The 20735-nt window shown below is 41.3% G+C and overlaps 1 protein-coding gene across 1 annotated transcript in view; it reads left to right on the top strand.

Moving 5' to 3' along the window:
- Positions 1-20735, top strand: part of eng (endoglin) — a 33272-nt gene that overhangs the window by 1971 nt on the left and 10566 nt on the right. Inside the window, exons 2-4 of the mRNA XM_072453167.1 lie at positions 429-588; positions 18262-18404; positions 20363-20476. Coding sequence (XP_072309268.1) covers positions 531-588; positions 18262-18404; positions 20363-20476 — 315 coding nt within the window. The 5' untranslated portion in view covers positions 429-530. The remainder of the gene's footprint in view (positions 1-428; positions 589-18261; positions 18405-20362; positions 20477-20735) is intronic.

Below are 20735 nucleotides of genomic sequence, written 5' to 3'. Positions count from 1 at the left end.
GGCTTCATTGTAACTCGGCTTTCATACACTTTGAAGGCCGTTAATGAAATTGACAGTTCTAACAAGCTTTGAGTTGATTTATTCTTGCTTTTATTATATAAATAATAAATAAATAGTAAATATACAAAATACCAGCTAATTGAATTCCTTTATCCAATGTACCCTTTATAACCAGTTATGCCTTTCTAATCTAATCTGTTACGTAATTTATAGAATTTGCAAGGAGTTTGTATTTTTTAGACTGCAATTGAAAATGATTCTTAGTATTTAGAACCCTTAGTAGAATCTGCAGTGAATACTTACTTAACCTAAGTAATAATTTCCCTGAGCTACCTTTACTTGTATTGGAGTAATATTTGACCAGGTGTATCTTTTACTCATGTAATCTAAAGCAGTACTTTGACCACCTCTGTCCATCTCCTCCATAGTTACCGCTCTGTTGTCTGACAAGGACACTTCAATCACCCCCTGAGTGAGTATCTCTGCTCAGCGACTCCAGCCAGCACTGACAACATACTCTCCCTGCAAAGATGGATGCTCCCATGGCACTGACGGCCCTGTTGTTCGCCATCATTGGAACTTCTACAGGTAATTTAGGAGTATTTGTGTGTGGTATACAGCATATTGTTTACTTTGATGTTTTGAAATGACTAGGCTTAAATGCATATGAAAATGTTCACGATACTGACGTGTCACAATTTTAACATAAACTATTTACCGTATTTTACTACGTACTATAAATTGTACCAGAGTATACGTGGCACCAGCCAAAAAATGTATGATAGGGAAGAAAAAAACATGTATAAGTTGCACTGGAGTATGAAATGCAGTTGCAAGTGTGAAAATAACAAATAGTATTGCATATAAGTCGCACAGGAGTATAAGTATAAGTATAAAAGTATAAGTCGCACCCCGGCCAAAACTATGAAAAAAGGTGCGACTTATAGTCCGGAAATTACGGTAAATATGTTTTTCAGAAAAAATGCTGTATGAATAAGTCTCAAGCAAAGACGCAGTACAGGAAGCGCTGAAAATGATAAATACAATAAAAGCAATTATTAGTTTACTTGTGAAAAAAGCAAATATTTCACTGCAAGGAACACAATTTTGCATTTCAAATACACTACTGGTATATAGATGTCATTGAACCCAAGAAATGTATCTCAAATGAATGCAGACCAGATACAAAAAAGGACCTGTTTGAAATCTTACTGTTGTTTCATGTCTTACTGTATTTCCCTGGACTAGCACAGAAGCACAGACTCTTAAACTCTACATGAGATTTTTTTTGGCATCTGTCTCGTCTCTGTCCGAGCCCACCATCCATCTTTTCACTCCGCCTGTGGCTGTCGATATCAAATTCAGACGTGTAATCCCTGCTAGGTACAGGGGGAGTGGATTGTGCCTTGCGGCCATAATCCAGCCGCACACGCCGACCCGCGCTCGGCTGCTTTGAGCTGCCGGGGCCTGACTTCCCTCCAGCTATGTGACATTTAGGGCGACCCGCACAACCACAGAGCTGTCAATTAGTAAAACAATCATCCACTATTCTTTTCAATACAACTCCTACATGTTTTCTCCTCTCTCTCTCGCGTTATACTACGCTTATTATCATGTTATAGGACTGCAACGATACAGTTTGGTCATACTTTGATACGTTTCTCGATGCACAGGTCATGGTATTGACTTGAAAATCAAAATAAAACGTTCCAAGGTATTTGTGGTAATTAGACAAATATATTAAACACCTATTATATTAACTTGAAACATCAATTTGTCTCTATGAATCATGAGTATTCAAAGATTGACTGCTCTGAAAGTTTAATCTGTGAAGTACTTTTTATAATACTTAATATGGGCTGCTGGGAGAAATACACGATCAGACCTTTCCTTTTCATGATTTATTTCTTAATATAATGTCTTTTCCTCCCTCGTCTCCGCAGCAGCGACAGACAGAAGCTCCTCCCCACAGTCTCCTGCTCTTAACAATCACTCACAACTCTCTCCTCTTTTCTTTCAGATCCTGAAATTATGTTATATATAAATGTCTTAATAGACCGAGTAAAGTCTTTAAGATTCAAGAAGTCTGAAAAGAATCTCGCAAAACACGAGTCACGGGTGAATTACGATAATAATTTAATGACATATAAAACCAGAAGCGATTCTAGAGTTCGTATTTTTGTAATTCCTGGGTGGATCAACATAAAATAAAAAGCAAGTGAAAGATAAAACCCACTTCTGTTAAAATATAGTAGCTGTAACTTTACGAATTTGTGAAGGACATGAGCAAAAACCTGTACTGAATCGTGACACCCGCATTGAACGATTCGGTACTATATCAAATATTGTTGCACCCCTATACTGTTACCACAGCAATTAACAATATTAACAATGTATCTTTGGTTTGTAGGAATATGCTTGATGTGGTGTTGAAATGTATAGTCTGTGCCGAGGCATTGCACAGCAGAGGCAAGAGCATGTAATGATGTGGTCTCAGCACCTTTTTCTTTTATAAAAAATACAATCTTGCCATCAGTTGTAAAGAGGTTCTCTGCAGGGCGCTGTGGGAGTGGATGCTGTGTCTCTCTGCAGACCTTGCTCCACAGGGGATCAGTCTGTCGGTCACTGAGTCTAAGGAGCTGTTAGTTCACTCTTATTTGTGACAAACAGTCCCACATCACTACTTTGGTTTATCAACCACAGTCATTACCTGCACAGTGATTAATCCATGATCATAATTACACAAAGTTAATTTAAAACCATTTCAGCAAGTGATTAATTACTCTGTCAATGAAATCAGAAACTGTGACTCATGCCTACAATCTTAAAATTACATATTGTTTGTGTCTAACCATCCAGCTGTTTTAATCAAAGAACAACGTATCAGGTAAAAAAAAGTTTAGCAGTTCATGAAAAGATATTACTAAAGGAGAAAAATAAAACAGCAAACAATAAAGAACATAAATTAAGCACTGTATTCAGCTCTCACACATCCCTGTATTGCCCTGGCCGGCTGAAGTCATTTGAACAATGTAATCTTTCTTTGCATTGATGGTTGCTCCTTGACAAATGAGGGAAAGCCAAGTACAACCAGACATTAACATAATACATGAAAGTCTTTTAAACTTTAGACTTACCCTGCTCTCATCAATATCCATGTTCCGTGCTATTTTACACCCATACATTTATCTACTGATGTGTTTCCTCTTTGAAAGCTGCTGAGTAAAAGCTGGAGCGCACATAGCAGAGAAATGCAATGGCATTGGGTTGATTTTCAATGTGGATCAGATGTATAACAATCTTTTATGTTCATATTAATGGTGTCCATTATTTCGTCCAAGAGCGGCGGTTTCCATAGCCACGCTAAATCTATATGACATATTTTTTTCTAGGCTTCCAGGCTCCTCCTCCGTAAATCACCAAAAGATCTACTTTTAAGCTTGGGTACTGTCCAATGGGACCGATAATAGAACTGGACCTTGATTTAAATAATATATGTAATGTGGGTTGAAATGCTGAGATTATTGGGTTAATCAATAATTGTGATAATTCAGGTCACATTATAATCATATGAAATCAAAACGTATAATCAGGACTATTTCAGAAGCAAAATGTACTCCAGAAAATGTAAATTGGCTTTACTTTTGCCTATAGAACGCCTGGTTTCATAAAGCTGGTCTCATACTATTGGACCAGTAACGCATTTTACTTTTATTTTGTATTGTGTATGATAGTAAATAATGGTTGTATCAGGAAGTTTCTGCACACAATAATCCTAACCCAAAAATCAGGTAAACGTGAGAAACCATATCGTCAGTTCACTGCAGTTTAAACAAGGTATTCGAGTGTCACCAGTGGCATCCTTGAGCTTTTCTGACGTTAACATTCACCACATGTTAGTGCTCACCAATTCTTGTCTTTATTGTTTACATGTGCGTAATCTCCAGACTCGAGAAAAGGATCAGAGCCGCCTTAGTTCCAGCGCGCCGGCTCCCTGTGAGGTTAATTGTCTTTCAAATGGTGGTGGTTCTTTCTGAGGCCCTACACGCTCCAGTCTGTGGCTTTATCTCTGTCCTCCTGTGGCTACACAACTCTGCTAAATCCCCTTTAGTTGTTCTACATGGAAATTGTTTGTGCCAACTTCAGTCGCTTCATTAAAACGTTGAATGCGGACCTCAGCTGCTTTAATCCTGCTTGGTCTTGAGAGGAAAATGCCCTATGGTTTAAAAAAAATAAATGACATGAATGCTGTGTTGCTGTTCTAATGTATCTATTATAAAGATGCATGACTTACTTCAGATGTTCCCAAATAGAAATAGATGATTTGAAGTGTATAATAGATAAAGCAGCAAGATTTATTGATTATTTGGTAATAATATTAGAGCTCATATAATTGTTGCGTTGCCTTTTTAAAGCCATGCAGCCACTTGAGGCAACAGACGTTTTCTTAAACCTTTTACCTCCATTAAGCAGATCTTTTCTCAGATTCGCTTCTTTGGTGTTTCTGAAACTATGAGTGACATCTTATCTTGGTCGCCATTAATCCTATGGAGTCTTTCCTGATGTAAATTCGCCAGCTTATTTTCAAAGTATATCTAGTCTAGACAAGTGCAAAATTGGCTAGAAAAACAATTAAAATACAACGTTTTTGTATTCTGTTCAGCGTTTCCTGTTAGGGAAGTCATGAATATGCCCCCTGCTGCCACCATGTTCGACTGGCAGACCCCCACTGCATTTGTGCTTACCTAAGAGCCTGTCTGCTTTGCACGGGCCATAAGAAAAGTACAAAAGTGATTAGCGGGCGGCTCTGGGGGGAGTAGAGAGATGGAAGGATGGTGGCTGGCGAGACAGACGGATGGAGAAACCGAGATAACAGAATTCATAAAGAGCGATTCATGGAGACAGTGAGGGAAGAGGGGGAGGGGGGTCAAATTTATGTGACTATCAAAAAGCAGATAAGTGCTTCAAAGCAAGATTGGGAAAGCAAAGCGTTTAACGATTTAAAAGAGCAAATGATAGGAAGAGGAACAGGTCTGAGTTAAGGCAACACAAAATGTGATGTAACACTTGTGGGAATTCCCAAGAGACTCATGTTAAAAATGGCGTTGAAAGTCCAAACAGCCCACTTCCCCTGTTTTAGTGGGGTGAGCCTCTGCAGGCAGCAGGCAGACTGGGTGGCAGGGAGACGCCACCGCTTGTCGCTGCCTCAGACCGATTTTGATCTGCTCCACTGTTATGCCCCTCCCAAATAACAATCCAGCTCAGACTGTCGGGCTTTTCCTCTGTTTGAAAGTAGAGTGTTAGGGAGCCTTACTAATGGTACAGTCCCCGCTTCTCTTTCTCTATTGGGTTGACTACACAAGGCAGTACTGGAAATTCGGACATTTCTATAGTTTGACCGCTAATTGTGCATGTCCAGCTTCATGATGATTGGCTGGCACATTAGTCTTCTTTTGCCAGTGTGAGTAAATACTTTGCAGTGAGGGCCAACAGCGAACCGGTGTTACGTTTGCAGATACAATTTGCACTTCTTGGCCAGGGGCTCTATTATAGAGACTAATATTGACCATTTTCTTTGTATTTCAAGACTTAAATTTCAGTAAATAGATATTGGCATGTAGCCTACTTGGTGTCATTCTTTTTAGAAAGTCAATCTGACTATCCAGGCAAGGAACACAATGTTCCAATAATACATTAAATTACTTTTAACAGCTCATCATTTTAATTATGTTCACAGCTTGACCAATGTGGAATTTTAGAGTCTGATATCATACCAATCTTTCTATTAAAGGGGATGAAAAAGGTGTCAGGAAGTAACTAAATACTGCAGATCAACTGTGATCTGAAGTTGTAATGCACATAAACTGAAGCACAGTGTTGGTGAAATTATACTTGTTTTTCTTAATACATTTCAGTTTTATGAGAACAAACGTTTTGTAATTTATTTTTAATCGATCCAGTAATTGCTTCAAAAACAGCGTAGGCTATATAAAGCTATTTATTTCTTACATTTTTAATTGTTTTATGTTTTACGTTATGTTTGGCCCGCGACCCAGTCTGAGCGCCGAAATTCGACCCGCGGGCCAAATGAATTTGACACCCCTGCCCTGCTGTACATGTAACGAAAATACATATTTATTTAAAATACTTATTTTGAGTAAATGTATTCCGGTATTGTTAATGTTTTGATGATATTCAGGATACTTAATTTCCCCCAAAAATGTGCATCTCTAATCAGTGATCAGTGATTTATAGCAAATGGTGAAACAGATCTAAAGTTGTTTTGTTTTTACACTATAATATATATGCACCTAAATGTGAAAGTATTCTAAATATTCAGAATATAGTATTTCAATTGGCCATGTAATACATGTAACAGAAAATGCTACAAGATACATTTTCAAAGTATTCTTCCCATCCCTAGATGATGTCAATCACCAAGATATGATTTGTTGTCCTTAATAGAAGCAACTTTTTACTCTTACATGCCAGATAAAAGGTCAGCATGTAATGTAATTTTACTTGTTATAAAGATGTAATCTGAAAAGTGAACAAATTGAAGTACTATTGCTCATGTATTGGTCAAAAAGGTCAATATAGTCATTTCTTGCTGCAGTAACTTTCTTCAGTATCTTGTCGGAGCTTTGGGCTATATCCTGTGGAAAAAGGTGCCTCTCTGATCAGTGTGTATTTAGAGAGCACAAATCCCGGCAGTGTAGATGTAGCACTGTCTGTGTAAATGTTTGATATGAAAGTCGATTCCTCCCTGGGCTTCCGCCACTTCCATGTCAGTAAGTAGACACTGACTCAAAGAGAAGACTGCACATGTCTGATTATTTCACTCGGTTCATTTACAGTTCTCACTGCATTTCCAACATTAAAACTCAGGAGATTGAATCACCTTTTTTTATAGATGTTGATGGGAATAGACTTTAAATTCAATGTCCAATACTTCTTCTCGGTCCAAACGCTTCCTTTAATATTTGGATGTCATTTTTGTAAAGTGAAAGTTTCATTTTGTGAAGATGGAACCAAATACTCCATGAATAGAATATTGAAAAAACTACCTGGCTGCAACGTACACGATCTATCACCAGGTTTAGTGGGGGCTCTGTGCATTGAAATCTATCGCTGGCCGTTGCTCAGACTCAACCACTGCTACCCAGACTTACAGCAAATTGAACACTCCTTCACATACAAATTCATTAAATTAAAATTAATTAAAACCCAAACCCCTTATTAGATTAAATGTTTGTTTCATAATATTTGTGTAATTTAGCTTGTGTCCTCATCAGTCACATGTAAAAGAGGATGTTTTGTGGTCACTAGATTCCAACAACATCAGAAATCTCTACTTTAGTGCCAGTTTTATCATTTATCATCATCTAAATTTAAACACCAAAAGGTTAACACACTCAATTATGATTTTTGACGAAGTTATTTGTCACACTCATGGGACAAAATACATGGGACTGGCCCCGGGGTCCCTCAAATCTTACTGGACTAGCTGAGTTGCTGTGAAAATATAAAATAAAGTTGAATTTATCAAATTATGGCAAAGATGCGAATGTGAATGGGTGTGAGTGTGTGTGAGTGTGTGTGTGAGTGTGTGTGAGTGTGTGTGAGTGTGTTTGAGTGTGTGTGAGTGTGTGTGAATGTGTGTGAGTGTGTGTGAATGCGTGTGAGTGTGTGTGAATGTGTGTGAATGTGTGTGAGTGTGTGTGAATGCGTGTGAGTGTGTGTGAGTGTGTGTGTGTGAGTGTGTGTGAGTGTGTGTGAGTGTGTGAGTGTGTGTGAGTGTGTGTGAGTGTGTGTGAGTGTGTGAATGGGTGTGAGTGTGTGTGAGTGTGTGTGAGTGTGTGTGAGTGTGTGTGAGTGTGTGTGAGTGTGTGAATGGGTGTGAGTGTGTGTGAGTGTGTGTGAGTGTGTGTGAGTGTGTGTGAGTGTGTGAGTGTGTGTGAGTGTGTGTGAGTGTGTGAATGGGTGTGAGTGTGTGTGAGTGTGTGTGAGTGTGTGAGTGTGTGTGAGTGTGTGTGAGTGTGTGTGAGTGTGTGAATGGGTGTGAGTGTGTGTGAGTGTGTGTGAGTGTGTGTGAGTGTGTGTGAGTGTGTGTGAATGTGTGTGAGTGTGTGTGAGTGTGTGTGAGTGTGTGTGAATGTGTGGATTGTGTGTGAGTGTGTGTGAATGTGTGTGAGTGTGTGTGAGTGTGTGTGAGTGTGTGTGAGTGTGTGTGAGTGTGTCTGAATGTGTGGATTGTGTGTGAATGTGTGTGAGTGTGTGTGAATGTGTGTGAATGTGTGTGAGTGTGTGAATGGGTGTGAGAGTGTGTGAGAGTGTGTGAGTGTGTGAATGTGTGTGAGTGTGTGTGAGTGTGTGAATGGGTGTGAGAGTGTGTGAGAGTGTGTGAGTGTGTGAATGTGTGTGAGTGTGTGTGAGTGTGTGAATGGGTGTGAGTGTGTGTGAGAGTGTGTGAGTGTGTGAATGGGTGTGAGTGTGTGAGAGTGTGTGAATGGGTGTGAGAGTGTGTGAGAGTGTGTGAGTGTGTGAATGTGTGTGAGTGTGTGTGAGTGTGTGAATGGGTGTGAGTGTGTGTGAGAGTGTGTGAGTGTGTGAATGGGTGTGAGTGTGTGTGAGTGTGTGAGTGTGTGTGAGTGTGTGTGTGAGAGTGTGTGAATGGGTGTGAGTGTGTGTGAGTGTGTGTGAGTGTGTGAATGGGTGTGAGTGTGTGTGAGTGTGTGAATGGGTGTGAGTGTGTGTGAGTGTGTGTGAGTGTGTGAATGGGTGTGAGTGTGTGTGAGTGTGTGAATGGGTGTGAGTGTATGTGAGTGTGTGTGAGTGTGTGTGAGTGTGTGAATGGGTGTGAGTGTGTGTGAGTGTGTGTGAGTGTGTGAGTGTGTGTGAGTGTGTGTGAGTGTGTGTGAGTGTGTGAATGGGTGTGAGTGTGTGTGAGTGTGTGAATGGGTGTGAGTGTGTGTGAGTGTGTGGGTGTGTGATGGTGTGAGTGTGTGTGAGTGTGTGAATGTGTGTGAGTGTGTGTGAGTGTGTGAATGGGTGTGAGTGTGTGTGAGTGTGTGAATGGGTGTGAGTGTGTGAGTGTGTGTGAGTGTGTGAGAGTGTGTGAATGGGTGTGAGTGTGTGTGTGTGTGTGTGAATGGGTGTGAGTGTGTGTGAGTGTGTGTGAGTGTGTGAATGGGTGTGAGTGTGTGTGAGTGTGTGAATGGGTGTGAGTGTGTGTGAGTGTGTGAGTGGGTGTGAGTGTGTGTGTGTGAATGGGTGTGAGTGTGTGTGAGTGTGTGGTGTGTGATGGGTGTGAGTGTGTGTGAGTGTGTGTGGTGTGTGAATGGTGTGAGTGTGTGTGATGGGTGTGGTGTGTGTGAGTGTGTGATTGGTGTGAGTGTGGTGTGTGTGTGTGGTGTGTGTGAGTGTGTGAATGGGTGTGAGTGTGTGTGGGGTGTGTGGTGTGTGATGTGTGTGAGTGTGTGATGGGTGTGGTGTGTGTGGAGTGTGTGAGTGTGTGAATGGGTGTGAGTGTGTGTGGTGTGTGGTGTGTGTGGGTGTGTGTGTGGAGTGTGTGATGGGTGTGAGTGTGTGTGAGTGTGTGTGGTGTGTGATGGGTGTGGTGTGTGTGAGTGTGTGATGGGGTGGTGTGGTGGGGTGTGTGGGTGTGTGATGGGTGTGGTGTGTGTGAGTGTGTGATGGGTGTGGTGTATGTGGTGTGTGTGAGTGTGTGTGGGGTGTGATGGGTGTGGTGTGTGTGAGTGTGTGGAGTGTGTGAGTGTGTGTGAGTGTGTGTGAGTGTGTGTGAGTGTGTGATGGGTGTGAGGTGTGTGAGTGTGTGAATGGGTGTGAGTGTGTGTGAGTGTGTGAGAGTGTGTGAATGGGTGTGAGTGTGTGTGAGTGTGTGATGTGTGTGAGTGTGTGTGAGTGTGTGAATGGGTGTGAGTGTGTGTGAGTGTGTGAATGGGTGTGAGTGTGTGAGTGTGTGTGGTGTGTGAGAGTGTGTGAATGGGTGTGAGGTGTGTGTGTGTGTGTGAATGGGTGTGAGTGTGTGTGAGTGTGTGTGAGTGTGTGAATGGGTGTGAGTGTGTGTGAGTGTGTGATGGGTGTGAGTGTGTGTGAGTGTGTGGTGGGTGTGGTGTGTGTGTGTGGGGTGTGGTGTGTGTGGGGTGTGGTGTGTGATGGGTGTGAGTGTGTGTGAGTGTGTGTGGTGTGTGATGGGTGTGAGTGTGTGTGATGGGTGTGAGTGTGTGTGGTGTGTGAGTGGTGTGAGTGTGTGTGTGTGTGTGGTGGTGTGGGTGTGTGATGGGTGTGAGTGTGTGTGAGGTGTGTGAGTGTGTGGTGTGTGTGAGTGTGTGATGGGTGTGAGTGTGTGTGGGTGTGTGAGTGTGTGAATGGGTGTGGTGTGTGTGAGTGTGTGGTGTGTGTGGTGTGTGTGTGGGTGTGTGATGGGTGTGAGTGTGTGTGGTGTGTGTGGGTGTGTGGGGGTGTGAGTGTGTGTGAGTGTGTGAATGGGTGTGAGTGTGTGTGAGTGTGTGTGGTGTGTGATGGGTGTGAGTGTGTGTGAGTGTGTGATGGGTGGGTGTGTGTGAGTGTGTGTGGTGTGTGTGAGTGTGTGAGGGTGTGGGTGTGTGGTGTGTGGGTGTGTGAGTGTGTGGGTGTGTGTGGTGTGTGTGGGTGTGATGGGTGTGAGTGTGTGTGAGTGGTGTGAATGGGTGTGAGTGTGTGTGAGTGTGTGGAGTGTGTGATGGGTGTGAGTGTGTGTGGTGTGTGATGTGTGTGAGTGTGTGTGAGTGTGTGAGTGGGTGTGGTGTGTGTGGTGGTGTGATGGGTGTGAGTGTGTGGTGTGTGTGAGTGTGTGAGAGTGTGTGAATGGGTGTGAGTGTGTGTGTGTGTGTGTGTGGGTGTGAGTGTGTGTGAGTGTGTGTGGTGTGTGATGGGTGTGAGTGTGTGTGAGTGTGTGAATGGGTGTGAGTGTGTGTGAGTGTGTGAGTGGGTGTGAGTGTGTGTGTGTGAATGGGTGTGAGTGTGTGTGAGTGTGTGAGTGTGTGAATGGGTGTGAGTGTGTGTGAGTGTGTGTGAGTGTGTGAATGGGTGTGAGTGTGTGTGAATGGGTGTGAGTGTGTGTGAGTGTGTGAATGGGTGTGAGTGTGTGTGAGTGTGTGTGAGTGTGTGAATGGGTGTGAGTGTGTGTGAGAGTGTGTGAGTGTGTGAATGGGTGTGAGTGTGTGTGAGAGTGTGTGAATGGGTGTGAGTGTGTGTGAGTGTGTGTGAGTGTGTGAATGGGTGTGAGTGTGTGTGAGTGTGTGTGAGTGTGTGAGTGTGTGTGAGTGTGTGAATGGGTGTGAGTGTGTGTGAGTGTGTGTGAGTGTGTGAATGGGTGTGAGTGTGTGTGAGTGTGTGAATGGGTGTGAGTGTGTGTGAGTGTGTGTGAGTGTGTGTGAGTGTGTGAATGGGTGTGAGTGTGTGTGAGTGTGTGAATGGGTGTGAGTGTGTGTGAGTGTGTGTGAGTGTGTGAATGGGTGTGAGTGTGTGTGAGTGTGTGAATGGGTGTGAGTGTGTGTGAGTGTGTGTGAGTGTGTGAATGGGTGTGAGTGTGTGTGAGTGTGTGAATGGGTGTGAGTGTGTGTGAGTGTGTGTGAGTGTGTGAATGGGTGTGAGTGTGTGTGAGTGTGTGTGAGTGTGTGAATGGGTGTGAGTGTGTGTGAGTGTGTGTGAGTGTGTGAATGGGTGTGAGTGTGTGTGAGTGTGTGTGAGTGTGTGAATGGGTGTGAGTGTGTGTGAGTGTGTGTGAGTGTGTGAATGGGTGTGAGTGTGTGTGAGTGTGTGTGAGTGTGTGAATGGGTGTGAGTGTGTGTGAGTGTGTGAATGGGTCAGGGAGTTTTCTGATTTAAAGTTCCTTGATGGTCCCTGAAAGGTCGAAAAGTGCTATATAAATGTGATATTTTCAATACACGTGCAGATGCAGCTTTGTTATGTGTTGCTGAAGCTCCTGGTGTAAATTCCATATTCGAGTGACACACATAAGCTGCTAGGATAACAACAGCTATACAGCCTGTCATCTCCCTGTGTTTATTTCGTGAAATGTTTTCTCTCTGGCTTTTATTAATCAAATGTTTAAGTAGCATATAGTCTTTCCGCAAGATTTATTGATTTAAAAGGTAATGACATGTCCAACTACTTTTAACTTAAACCATCAAACTTGTCCAAAATAAAAATAATTATCCAATCCTTGATTGTTAATGTTCCCTCTTATGGGAAACCATTCTTGTTTACTTGGAAAATACTTGTTCATAAAAGAACGCTAATCTGTTACCAAGCATGTTGTGTAAAGCTACATCAATCTTAAATGACTGGGAGCAGAGCCTGTGTAATGAAGCTCCAGCACTTCTGTTCGTCTTAGTTGCACACACTTAGCATGAAACCCAGCTAAACAAGTTGGTCTTTCCCCCAATTAACACTTGAATGATTAATAATGTTTTTTTCTTCAATAAAGCTTTGCAGGGTCTTTCCTATAGGGATTAATGATGTAAAACGTGCTGACGTTTAGTATGTTTAACCACGACAATAAAGCAAATGTTTCCTTGGATTCTTCTGGTTCAAATGCATAGAAGACCAACTTCCTAGTGACAGTACAATATAAAATCTAAAATGTCAAAAAGAAATGCAATACAACACAACAGAACAACGCCTTAGTACAGTCAGCTTTTTCTAAATGGCTTCCCTCCTAAGCAGGTCAAGTCTTGAGAGAAAGTGAAGTGAACCACAGACCTTCCATGTGCCGCCGTTGTTCTTGCGGTCTTTACTGACTTCCGACAAAGATGCTGCGATGGACGAATGGCTCCCTGAGGTGTAAACAGAGCTTGTGTGAAGACAGTCTGTCTCCAGACTGCATGTCACAGCCTCAGTTCCTCTCATAGTCTGCAGAACCACGTAGCCTGTGCCAAACCTCCACACTGAGAAGGTCAATCACTATTTTCAGACATAAATTCAGAACTGTAGTTTGGTGAAGTTGCGATGTTCAGGCGTTTTTGTGTGTAATGTGTTATAATTGTAGTGGGGTGAGAGGCCAAGGGACAGTGCAGGCCCCTGCAGAATACTGATAAGCGCTTGTTTACCTTCCTGTGGATGGTCAGGCCTCAATCTGCGGCTGCGGAAACGGCCGGACAATAGGTGTGTGTGTATAAATGTGTGTGTAAGGAGTTTAGTGAGACTTGAGCCAGCCTTGAAGTTCTCTTTTCTCTCCTCTGCCTCTCTTTCTCCCCTCTCTTCCGTCTCTCGCTTTCACTCTCTCTTCCATCTCTCTCCTGTATCTCTTCTCTCCCGTATCTCCCTCTCTCTCTTCTCTCTTTCTCTCCTGTCTCTCTCTTCTTTCGCACCCCCAATATCTCTCTCTTCCACCTCTTTTTCTTTCTCATCTCGCTCTCCTCTCTTTCTCTCTTTCTCTCTTTGATAGGGCAGTTGACCTTCCCCATTGGCTGGCAGGACTTGTCCAGGTCTGAACACACACTGTTTACCCCTAGACCTTGGGGAATAGAGCGGACCGTTTTTCTTGATGTGCCGTCAAGTCTTTCCATTGTGTTTTTACCGTTGTTTTTGAAATGCAGTGTAATGTTCCAGACTGAAGCTGAACATGTTGAACCATAGATTCATACCATCACATCCAGTTCTCCATTCAAGGCCCTCTCGGCCAGCAGGGGCGTCCTCAATTGTTTGGCCGTTTCAAATGTTTTCCAAATGTTTTGAAAGTTTAGCCGAAAGTCATTGTTTGCCTCAAAGGTCTGAGTCTTCACTTACCCCGGGCGCATACTGCACGTGGTGCAAGTCCAGCTGTGTTGGGGATGTGATCTTGCGGTGAAGAGCTCACGTTAAGTCTGGAGCCCTATGGTGCTGTTGGCTCGCTTTCAGCCCCAGAACAAAAGAGAACACAGACTAATGCAAAAATGAAACTGCAAAAAACTGAAAATAATCCATCCTCACCAAACGCTGACTTGATCCATATTTCCAATGATGATAACTTTATTTGTTGAGCTGACAGAGGAATCCAGCACATGGTAGCATCAGCGGTTTCCTTCACTCGCGTCAAGATACAAAATTGTATGTAAATTGTACTGTAAATGCAGAAAAAGTTGATGATAAACCGGAATGTGTTTTTTGTTTACTCTAGCTTGAACCTTCTGCTTATGTTAATGCTCCATCAACAGAAGCGTCCTGAGACTCTCCAAAGAGAACCGGTCTCTAAACCCGGGCCAGTTGAAATGTGGCTTATAGAAATTAAATTGAAGTAACGTGTTGTGATTCCCAGTCCCGTTTAAAGTCAAGTATTGTTTTTAAATGTTATGAAATACTATGGCACATGCTTCTGGGAGATATATTGATATCATAATGGCTGTTCATTGTAGTGTTGCAGAGGATTTTAAAATAATACAAATTTAGTTGTAAACTAAATGTCAAAAGAAATACATTGAAGACACTTAATTGGTACAATACTTTTGATTTTAGTTGGTTTGTGTTTTGACAACGATCCAGTTGTCCATAACAATACTCTTACTATATCTGGATGCTCTCCTGCTATCAGACAGATGAAAACAACCATCAAGCATAAACATGTCTTCTCATGGAATGGGAAATGGAGGGGACTGATATAAGTAGATAAAGAGGACGCGGAGAGGAATGGTTCTTCTATACCTCATTTACTAGCAAACCGCTTAGCGAGGCCACTGGCATTTCCGGGGTCAAGAGGCCAAAATGAATGCTCTTCATACCCTATAGTGACACGTAAAAAGTGACTGGGAAGTCCCACACACAAGTACACAGTCCAGTGATTTATACCAGGACCTCTGAGGGAACAGTCATGGGCCGTTGACTCTGTCACAGCCCAACACAAGCCAAATAACTTAATGGATGTGGATACTGAGCAACAGACATTAACCAAGGCCAGAATAACAGGAAACCAGCCTTGACCTGCAGATTGAGGCCGAATAAGACAGATGGAAAAGGATCAAAGATGACATCCCATCTTCACTGTTACGAAACTAAATCCAAAACATCTGGAAGTGCTTTTACTAATTGAGTCCAAATGTTTGATGCTGCAGTGGATGTGTAAAATTACCAAACATTGCAACTTTCTGAAATCCCTAAAGTTTCAAATGGAGCTGGAGACAGGTCAGATATCAGAAACTTGTTGCTAAACTGCAAGATTGTACATTTGTTGACTGTCCATTGCTCTGTAATTACTGGTCCTATTCACAAAACGGGCACACAAAGACGCAATAATGAATATGATATAAGTTTCAACATTTGTAGATTCACTTTTTGGATCTTTCTTTCTGTGAAGACAGCGCCTCACATATCATGTTCTACAGCAGGTGCGTTAGAGAAAGTGTGCGTAACGCTGAATTAACAAGGACAAAAATCCTGAACACAGTTTTACTTGCAAGGGGACTTTTTATTTACCGGTTACTCAACTAGTAATAATGTATTAGCCACAATTATTGATTGATGTGGATTATTCTAACATAATTATTATGTAATTATTAGTAGTTTGTATATATTTATTTGGTTACTGACATATATGATTTTCTATTCACTTCATGCTTTGGCATCTTTAAATTACCAATCCTATTCATGAGGCCACTCCTATTCAAACCTCAGTCTCAACCTCAGTCACCCATTTGCCTGATGAAGGCCGAGTTGCTGAAACGTTCAATTCACCTTGAATTGAAGGTTTTTTTTGTAGTTGGATCTTTCAATCGAAAACAGTAAATCTCCTATACAGTTATAACCAGAGTTATACACCATCTGTGTTATGAATTCAACAAATTCTAGATCTAGAACAAATTCTATATGTTGCATGAATGCAACATATCGAATTCTTATTAAAAATGCCTAAAAGAGCACACCGTTTCTGGATACCATAGTACATGCACAACATGATTGTTCAGTGAAGATTATTTCTGTCCGTCCTAAGAACTCAGGAATGTTGTAATCGTTACTTATGTAACATGACTTTGTTCACTTTTTCTACAGCTTTATCTTAACTTTACCCATTCTCCTCCTCTGCCAGTGATGGCATCACTTTAGCCATAGTCTTTGATTAGTACTGCTTCTAAATAAAGCACATCCTGTTGACCGTCCAAGCATTGCAGCTTCTTAAGTCTTTCTCTAACTGTCTGTCTTTTTTTTTTTATTACATTTTAATATTTTACTGTTGAACAAATACATGATTAATTATTCTAAATGATAGATCACATAGATTATTTTCCCATCCTGCATTTATTAATGTCATTTATTTTACTTATTTTGCCTGTGAAGATACTTTTTTCCATGTATCCAGCACTGCAGTGATCTCATAGTCATGGCTGGTGCAAAAATATACTCCTGATCTCATCTCATAAGCATTTTTTTTAGGTGTGATTCCAAATCAGAGGATTCTTCTGTGGCTGCTAACAGTATAAACCCTCAGGGAACCCCTAATGTCACTGTCAGTTCCTTTCATCTGTGAGATAAAAAGCCAACAACTCTAGTGTACACCATGTACACACTGTACTTTGATGTGGGAAGATGAGGTCCTTTTACTAAAACACATACATATGACCACTTCATGTCAGAAATATTGAAAAGTTACGCATTTTATTTTTAAGATCCACAATTGATTTTGCATAAACAAAGCACATTGTGGTTGGCTGGACAGTGCTGTGTGTTTGATTGTATTGACCTAACATGAAATCTAATGCCAAAAGACTACGCAATATTTGTTGCTGACATTTTTTTTTTTGGGGGGGGGGCGTTATAAGTCTAATGCTTTTCACTCTTTATACTTATGACTGTGTATAACCTCCTTCTGAACACGACTAAAACATGTGAACTTGTTTTTAATGGGGTTAGGGTTAACTGTCATTTTCCCTTTATAATTGCTGGCTCAAAGTGCAAATTGTGTGTGCTCAAAGTGCAAATTGTGTGTACATTTCTTAGTCTAACACTCACACTAGTTTGTACTCTGTAACCATTCTTAGTGTACACTGTGCATTCTATTCCATTCACCTGTGTCCAAAGGACACATTCCTGTGCCAGTTATGTTATATGAGATGGAAAGTAATAACTGTGGGGGATGGCTTACAGGAGACAATGGGGTTAATTGTGTTTAAACACATGTCTCTTTGCAATTGCCTTCAGCCCTCTCTCTACTGTCGTGTATGAATTGTCTCCTTGCCCAAGTAATACCTGCCTGACTCTGCTTCAGTGACTCTTTTCATCCTTCTTATTTAAATTTGGTCGAACACTTGAGCTAGAACAAAAACACAAGTAGCATTGTAAGTTAGGCCTGTCAGTGTCTTATCTCTAGACTGCTGAACTTTTATTGCTGCACCATTGAAAGTCTTATTGTTGGCCATTACTGTGTGGTTCAGTAACATTGCAGCCAAAAAGAGGAAAGCTTTAAATAATGTGGTCCACTCAGCTAAATACAACTGTGAATTGTGACCTTCCTGTTCTTGAGGCTTGTTACAAACACAGACTTTTAAACTGAGCCCTTTGTATCATTCAGAACCTCTCTGATCACCCTGGCAGAGCCATGTTCAAACTTCACCCTTCAAGAAGAAGATATCGTCCTATTAAATGAAAAACCTCTCATGCTAAAACATTCTTCCCTCAACCTTCACAAGCTTGACCAATGCACTTTGGACTCTGATCTAGCACTTTACTTCCAATGTGGTTTTTAACAGCAAATTGAAAATAAACTCAAACTTAAACAATACAATACTTTACTCTTTTACTAAATAAAACATAACTTTTATTGTCATGATATACCAGATGGTTAAATTAAATTCAATTAAATTCTGTTGCACCTTTATCCCTGAGGTATAAAATACATGCTGAACCTAAAGTGCACATTGAGGATCTAGTCTAGTGCTAGTCTAATACCACACGCCCAGTGAGACAGGCATCTCCAGGTTAAACACATACACAGAGCAAAGCATAGTGAAAAACTAGTGATGGATGACTGCAGCCTGGCTTTCTGACAAAGCTGATAAACGTGAACCAGCCGAACCCCTTTTAAACAATGTCCGTCTACTCTGCCATCTAACATCACCTCTCAGAGCACCAAGGGAGGACATTCTAAATGACTAATAACAAACATCAACATGGAATTTGTGATATAAAAGCCATATATCTAATTACTATGTATTTAGCTTTCTATGTTTTGAGGTGTAAACTGTGTGGTCACTTTTAAAGTGTTAACATAAGCCATTTGTTTTGCTGCAGGGTCCAGTCAGACATGTGTCCCGACTGATAAAAATGATAATCAATGGATCTTTGTGAAAGAGATGCAGACTGGATGTTGGACAAGCTTCATCAGCAAAGACAGCAGAGAAGTCCATATCCTCAACTTAATCTTCACTCAAGCGGTAGGTTTTGATTAGCTCATGCCAAGTATGCTTAAGTATTCTTTAAATATTCTATATAAGTATTCATTCTGAATAGGCAGAACCACATATCAGATTTGGAGATCAAAATTGCGTTGTGCCCAATGACAGAAGTTACCATTAAAATGTTGCTTTGTCAGCTTTAACCATCTGTCAAACTGACAACAAACCCGGTGCCTTGTCAGGGACATGCCATCATCTTCTTTTCAATGATTCTTTTTATTGACCTGTATGCCAATCTTGTCTAGAATTTTGAACTGAGCAAAAGACCCATGTCAACACATCTGTCTATGGACAGATACTTTGGTTAGGCTGAGCAAAAGAATATGTCTGTTTGCCGTAACCCGACCGAACCGGTATAAAAAATCAGCATTTTGTCAAAATGGTGCCAAATTCTTTTATTTTTCAAATATTTCGCCGACTCACCCACCGTTCTTTCCCAAAGCGCTGTGTAGAATAATTTCATAGCGTGTCCCCCGCATGTTCCCCCCGCTCGCCTTCGCTACCAAAATAAAGGATAGCGGCGGTCGATTGAAATATCTTAAAATTTCCCGACGTTTTCCGTCATTGACTGTTGAAGCCTGACCCCTGGCGGTCACTCGTCTGGAGTCAAAAAATGGCAGCGATTTGGATCTTTTTTCTTGCCTTCAAAGTAAAAAAAAGAAGAATTTACCTATCAACCAACCCACTTGAAAAATGTTGTGTCGGGTTACAGCAAACAGTTACAGGTTACAGCCTTAAGGTAAATGTTTTCTGTAATTTTGCCCAAACACATAGATAACAAAATTAGAGAAAGAGCAGATGTCATTCATAATCTGTTAAGATAAAGAAGTGACACTAACACCAAACAACTGTTCATAAATGATGGTACTGGGAATGTTTAAACAACAAATATTTTTTCACAAGCCCAATACACAATGTGTCAAGATCTGTAAGATTTGAAGTCATATTTTTAAAACAAAAGTGAAACAAATGTTTTTAAAAGTCAAACAAACTAACCCTAGTGCTATCTTCAGGTCTGGATGACCCACCCACCCCCTGCCTCCCTCCTGCCTCCCCCTGCCTCCCTCCTGCCTCCCCCTGCCTCCTCCTGCTACATTCCTCCTTATCACTTTGTTTTTTCACACTGATTTATGGGTTGCTAAAAGAGTTAAAGCTCTGCACTTGGCCTCTGAGAAATTCAAAGGACGGACCCTCTTGGTGCAGGGTCCATTGATGTCACGCACCGGCTGGAAGACTCAAGGTTCTGGCGTTGTGCCGAGACGATACTAGTGGAGCCAATTCAAGCGAAGGGAGAGAAGCAAAAGAATAACTGGAAACTGCACCAGCAAAGAACCTTCAGAAATGGACTGTATCTTGACAGCACAGGGACAAAAGTAGAAGAGATGAATGATCAGGGTCAGTAATGATCCAGGGTTGAACAGAAAGTATTGAAGGTACAAAGGGATGACGGGAGGAGCACGCGACACTAGGACAATAAGGCTCATTAGAAGTATTTAAGGAAAACACACTGGACCTAAAACAGGCACAATGAGCTCAAAGGGGAAATGCCATTCATTATTCAGTCGGACATTCCAGGTAGATTAGAGCAGGACTTCTGGGAAGACGACTTAGTCGTAACAGCAGACTCAACTTCCTGTTCCAAAAACAATTATGCTGCATCTGTTATTATTAATTTGAAAATAAAATCATAAATTGCCTTTCTAAACGTATAAACAATGGGACACACACTAACTTTCAATACACTTTCAGCAACTCCAACTTAAATCCAGTCTCTTGAGCCGTCTCTTTGAACCGAGGCAGTCCACTCACTATCATTAGAGGGATTTATTATATACAGTAGATGTGTGCATTGTACATGATCACAAACAAAAGTTGATGCAAATCTGTAAGTTCACATTTTGAGTTTAATTTAAACTTCCCTCTTTGTTCCTTGACAGCTCAACAATTTATTTCTTGTGAATCTGACCAGTCCAAGACCTATGGATCTTATCCTGACATCAGCAGACACGGCGTATGGTGTTTACGTCCCAAACCAAGATGTTAACCTTTATGTAAGTATTGTCATTGTAAGAAAGATTTGATTTAGTTTTCCCAGCACCCCTGAGATAACCGTGTGACGAGGCTCATGTTCGTGTGTCTGATTTCCAGTGTGGGCAGAGCACGCTCTTGTGTAGTGCCAGTTGTTGACTACAGTTAGCCCAAGACAACTGTGTGGCTCTGTCTGCGCTATTCAACCAGATACTCACTATACTGCTGTTTTTATCTACTCATCTGTATTGCTTTATAATTCATGCAAACTGAAAAACAGAT

The sequence above is a fragment of the Eucyclogobius newberryi genome, unplaced genomic scaffold (genome assembly GCF_026437365.1).
Source record: "Eucyclogobius newberryi isolate DKJ021-1_F unplaced genomic scaffold, fEucNew1.0.hap1 SCAF_2, whole genome shotgun sequence".
Taxonomy (NCBI): domain Eukaryota; kingdom Metazoa; phylum Chordata; class Actinopteri; order Gobiiformes; family Gobiidae; genus Eucyclogobius; species Eucyclogobius newberryi.
This window is presented reverse-complemented; position numbering and strand designations above follow the sequence as displayed.